Below are 6000 nucleotides of genomic sequence, written 5' to 3'. Positions count from 1 at the left end.
CGCCGCGGGGGAGCCCCCCGGCCGCCGCCAGGAGCAGGAGGCGCCGGAGGAGCGGCACGGGCAGCAGGAGCAGGGCGAGCAGCAGGAGGAGCAGGAGCAGGAGGAGGAGGAGTGGCAGCGGCGGCGCCTGCAGCCGCCCTGGACCCAGGCGCGCCTGCCTCGGCACGTGCGGCCGCTGCACTACAACCTCATGCTGAGCGCCTTCCTGGACAACTTCACCTTCTGCGGGGAGGTGAACGTGCACCTGGAGTGCCTCAACGCCAGCCGCTACATCGTGCTGCACGCCCAGCGCCTGCACGTGCAGGCCGTCCGCGTGGCCGAGGACCGGCTGGCGGGCGGCCTGCGCGTGGCCGGCTTCTTCCTGCACCCGCCCACGCAGGTCTTCGTGGTGGTCCTCAACCGCAGCCTGGAGGCGCGCCGCACCTACAACCTCAAGATCGTCTACAGCGCCCTCATCGAGAACGAGCTGCTCGGCTTCTTCCGCAGCTCCTACGTGCTGCACGGCGAGAGGAGGTACCTGCCCCTCCTCCGCGTACCCCCCTGCCCTGCCCTGCCCTGCCCGCCAAACTTCAGCCCAAGTTTCCCCGCAGGAAAGCACAGGGGTGCCCCCCCCCCCGCAGTTAAGTAGCCTTAGAGCAGCGGGTTCCCAAACTCTGACAGACTGTGCATAGAAATTAAGAGCTGGAAGGGACCTTGAAAGGTCGGCTCCCACCCCCTTGCTCTGGGCAGGAATACTGCTGAGACCAAATGAGGTGTCTGTCCAGTCTCCAGTTTAAAACCGTGCAACCTTAAGTGTCGCCAACGAATTTTTCATGCATGTAGGTAACCGACTAGGTCTTCGATTTTAAGTCTGTAGTGATAAGACGTTTGTTAACGTGTGCTGCTGGTGGGGTGCATGCCGCAGATTGGGAACTGCCGCCCAGAGCAGTGGTCTCCAAACTTTTTGGATTGTGCACCCCTATCGGTAAAAAATTTTTGAGCACGCACCCCCCCATATATGTATATTTATTTATTTATTTGACATACGGACTGAGTGAGGGCGCCAGTGTCAATCCTAAAGCTTAATTTCTTCCTCTTATTTTTTTAGATAAAAAATAAATATCAATGGAAGTTCTGATATTTTCTTCCTGCTGCCCAATGGATCGTCTTGCGCACCCCACTTTGGAGACCATTGCCCTAGAGGACTGACTCCCCCCCCCCCCCCCCGGGAATATTTAAGGGGCTGGGGTCCTGGACCACCCTCCCCATCAAAAAGTCCCAGCACAGTTCTGACCAGTTCCCCAAGACCAGTGCTGCCAGGTGCATGATGATCGGATTTGTATGATTGTTTCAACCCTTGTAGGATCAACAACAGTAAAAGTGTACAAAACACATGGTCACTTTTGAGGCGGCTCATTGATGCAGCCTGTGCAAAAAGCCCAAGTTGCTCTTGGGAAGTCTTAAGTGATTTTTTTTTTTTTTGGGTTTGCTGTCAGCACTTTCTTACAACTACTTGCCTTGAAATAAAGAAATGCTTTCCACTTCAGCGGTCCAGTTCTCACTCACTTGCTGGCAAGTTACAGTGTGCAATATAAGATAAATAAGACGCTTACTTATTTGCTTATTGTTTTTCAGTCTAGGCTAGTTTTTGAACAAATATACAATTATTTTGAGCTTCCAGTGTGATAATGTCCTATTTGAGACCTGGCAGTGTTGCCCCAGTCCACACCTCAAGCTGGGACTGGGCGCTAGGACCTGCTGGATGGAGCCCGCGACTTGCCTGCTGTAGATCTTACTGCTGACACTTCTCCCTTTTCCCCTGCTTGGATTGCGACGGGTAGGAGGGAGAAGGGCTTCTCCAGCCTCACAGGCATATACAGCCCTTTCATTCCTCTACCTCCTTTCCTCCCCCTCCTGCTTTGGGGTCCCTCACCCTTTCAGCTGCTGCTCGGCAGGGCTGGGAAGCGAGAGCCAACAGTTAACACATGAGAGCTTTTGCTGGGGAACGGGGCTGCTGTTTGCTAATGCTGTGCTGGTCTGCAGAGAGATTCCCATGAAGTCCTTTGGGACACGCTAAGAGCAGGCAATTTGCGTATGCTGGCTGTCCCCCTTCCTTTTGGGGCTGGTCCCTCCTCTCTAAGTGGGATAGGCTGCATGTAGCCAGGGTTACAGCACCTTTTCTTCCCCCACTGACATGCACAGGGGCTGCAAATACTTTACTGTCCCTCATAATCCCTTGATCCTTAGGGGTTTTTAAGACCTGGGTAGACAAAGCTTTGACTGGGATGATGTAGTTGGGGACAGCCCTGCTTTTGAGTGGGGGATTGGACTAGAATCAGTGGATCTCACCCTTTTCGGTACGAGGACCCATTTGTAAGCATCGATGGCCAGTCTTAAACCAGTGCCCCTGGCACCCCAGCCCTCCGGTTTATGGGGCAGGGAGTGGGTATGCTGGCAGGCTGGAACTCTGCCAGCCTGCAAGGGAAAACCCATGGTTTCCCAGTTTTCTTCTTTAAAAGAGAATCTGCTTTTAAAGTTTGTTGAGCTATTTTTAAAGTTTGTTTGCGACCCTTTCACGTATTCTTTTGAGTGACAAACCATGGGTTGTAAAATGCTGGACTAGACCTCCTGAGGTCGCTTCCAACCCTCATTTTCTATGATTCTAAGATTATCAGTACTGTAATCCTCACATTTATGAAAGGAATAGGTAGGCAAGAGGAAGAAATAGATGGGACAAAAGCTAGGATAGGGGAAATTTATTTCTGAGATTATGGGTGGGTTTTTTTTCTCTAAATGGAGGCTTCCAAGGGAAGTTATCTCTGAGTAGGCTGGCTGAATCATCGTATATTCCAGGAGAGCCTGCATGTTTTATCATTCAGACAGGGCTCCAAAGCAGTTTTATCCTAATAAGATGCAGGCAACTTACTCAACAGGGCTTGACAAGAGCGAACTACTTACTGGGTATATTTTCATGTTAGTTAATCCATGTTGTAAGGTAAATGGAACGTTCAGTATGCCTGCTGATAGATATATAGATATATATACACGCACTTTAGAAGATGTAACACAGACCACTGAAATGCATTTTAATAGATATAACCGTATAATGAAAAACCCACCATGCACCACATTCAGCATAAAAGGAAGAGTCACTAGACAGCTAGGGAACAGGCAAAATTAAAGAGTAAACTTTCAGTTCTGGCATACAGTGACCTATAGAAAAACAGTAGTTTTCCAATTTTCTGGGCCATGTACCCTATTTTAAGGTTGTTACTCTGCAGTGTATCCCTGTGACTCAGTGTTATGGATAAGGAATCTTAAAACATTGCAGGTGTGCCCTAATGTGTCTGACAACCTAGGAGAGATTGTACAGTTAGTTTTCCTTTCCCACCCCCTTTCCTTTCCTGTTCTTACTTTCATACTCCTTCCCTGTCTCTGTTCTCAAGAAATTGTCCACATATCCCCAAGGGTTATACTTACCCCTTTTTTGAGAGAAGCTCTATTAGAAAGGCAGTGCCCAGGAAAAAGGTCTGTTTAATACCCTAGTATTTCTTTAGTATATCAAACTTGAGTACATTGTCTTTAGGCCATAAATCTGGACATTGTCTTTAGGCCATAAAAGGCTCCATTTAAAATGCCATTGTGTACATCAGTGGGGGGCAACCCTTTTGGCAGGTATGCCACAAATTAACCTTGCTTCCTCCCAGAGTGCCCCTCTGATCCCTTTCCCTTACCTCATCTGCTGCTCAGCCTTCTGCTCCCTGCTGTGTACTCCTTGACCTCACTGCTGCTCTGCTTTCTGCTTCCTGCCCTGTTTCCTGCCTGATCTGATACACTTTCTGCCCTATCTGGAACTGTGCTGCTTCTCCCCTTGCTAGTCTACCAGTGCAACTTGCGGCATCCGAGCCAAAAGTTTGTCACCCCTGGTGTACATTATAAGGACGTTTTAAGACAACTTAATCTGTAAGGTCCCTTCCAGCTCTTAAAAATGATGAAACCTTTACAGTCTGAAAGCACTAACCATGTCTTTGTTCAAAGCCTGAAATATTTTTTAGTGTAGGATTCTGCTGCCACTTTCCTTCGTTCACTTCAATTGCCTTACTGTAGATTTATACTAATAGAAATGGGGTTGCACTAAATTACCTTTTGAGGTCTCTTAAAATAATCATAATTCATGATGTTTTAAGTGAGAATCATTGCTGTTTTCATGTTGCAGCAGATTCTCTCTTAGTATTCCTGAGTCCTAGCCATAGACCAGGAACCTGTTGTGCAAGGTGCGCTACAGAGAAGAAAAAGCCAGCAGGTCTTAATTGAAGTAGTTAAAAAAGTGGGGCTGACTGTTGCTAGTGCTCCCAGAATGAGTTTTTATATTTAAGCTGTCTGGAATTGAAATACCCACATGGTTGCACATTATTTTTTTTTCTGAATCTCTTTTTTATTTATTTATTTATTTTGATATTTCCTGCTGAGCAAAGAGTTTGCACTATGGATATTGGGGGAAAAAGTAAGGAAGACAGAAAAAAGAACACCCCCAACTCAATTATATCAACAATTCTCATATTAAAACATATTTTTGTTGCTATGGTTACTAAGAATTTAAGCAGACTGATGCTGGAATCACAAGCAGAGTTAGGATTAAAATTTGCGGTTTGTCGTCACAGCCAAAGAAAAACAGAATTTGTGTGGAACTCGGTTGTAGAAAAGATGCAGCTGTATAGCTTACTTTTCATCTGATTAAGAACCGAGTGCCTGGTGTAAACAGAGCTCTAATGTGTCCACATTTTTCCTGACTGATCTGTGGAATTTACTTTCTGTAACCAATTTAAATGTTGATAATAGCAATTAGAGTAACCTGGCTTCCTATATAAATTCATGATAGAGAAAATATTCACACAGTTCTCATGCATTTATGCTGTTTAGTTTTTCAAAATAATTTAAACAAACTGTTAAATACATACTGTGATGACATTCCAAAGGAGTAAAAGTACCACGCTTCTGATACTTTTTGCACCAAATTCACTAGAATATTTATAGTTTTAATATTTGTTAAAAGCTCCAACGTAGTTTAAGATGCGCTGGGGAGGTAATTATCTAATGTATGCTATTCAGTGCTTATGGCACCAGTCTTCAAGTATGGATGGTTCTAGTGTAAATAAACTTCATTAACCATGTTGTTTTGGGCTGGATCCTCAACTTTTATATACTGGTGTAGCCTTCTTAGCCAAAGGTTATGGATATTCCTCCCCACCCCCACCTGTCCCCTCCTCCCCTCTGTGCTAGTTTAGGATTTATGCTTAAGTTATGGTATACATCTGACATTAGTTATAGTTTCAGATGTTTAATAGAAGTTCTGCTTTTTCCTTTTGAAGTGTCACAAGCTTAATGAGTCATTGTAATATAAAAAATATATATATTCTAAACAGCGAGGCTTCTTTGTTCAAAACGTGTTCCTGCAAAGTAGTAATTTGCATTTTGATTAATAACCTGCTTTTTAAAGAAAATATACATATAAATGGTTCATAACTCTTAAATGTAGACCAGTTTCTGTTTTGACAGATGGCATGGCTCCTTTCAAGTTTTGTGAGACCTTGCTGTTCCAGTGGAACTTTAGCTTTTTGACATCTTTATAGTTGATCAAAATATAGCAACATTGTTAGAATAGCAATCCCTGTAAAAGGACTTCAAATGGCACTTTTCACTTGTGCTTGAGATGCAGATAGTTCTGGCTAACTCTGCGGCTTCAGAAGCACTATAAGGCTTCCACTCACTTTTCTTGTATACTTAATATTTGATCCCATTAATGAAAGCCATAAATCAGTCTGAAATGTTGATAGAGATATGAGAGTCTTTGTTTTACCACTTAAGTTACTGTAACTTTAGTGAAAAAGATAACAATGAAAGCAAAAATGAGAGCCAAGTTACTTTGCACTGTGCGCTGTAATTTACTTGGCAATAGCCAACTAATAGCTGGATATGATGTAGGCAAAGATCTAACTCTTGTACAACTGAAAAGAAACAAAT

General features: G+C 44.6%; 1 protein-coding gene across 1 annotated transcript in view; it reads left to right on the top strand.

Moving 5' to 3' along the window:
• Position 1: 1 nt before the first annotated feature.
• The window catches only part of TRHDE (thyrotropin releasing hormone degrading enzyme), a gene marked incomplete at its 5' end in the record, with an annotated part of 317351 nt that continues 311352 nt past the window's right edge, over positions 2 to 6000 (top strand). The window contains one exon of the mRNA XM_019543934.1: positions 2 to 513. Within this exon, the coding sequence (XP_019399479.1) occupies positions 2 to 513 (512 nt within the window). The remainder of the gene's footprint in view (positions 514 to 6000) is intronic.

This window comes from Crocodylus porosus, unplaced genomic scaffold, assembly GCF_001723895.1.
Source record: "Crocodylus porosus isolate Cpor-Errol unplaced genomic scaffold, CroPor_comp1, whole genome shotgun sequence".
Taxonomy (NCBI): domain Eukaryota; kingdom Metazoa; phylum Chordata; order Crocodylia; family Crocodylidae; genus Crocodylus; species Crocodylus porosus.
The sequence above is the reverse complement of the archived record's forward strand: the minus strand, read 5'-3'. Positions and strand labels throughout refer to the sequence as shown.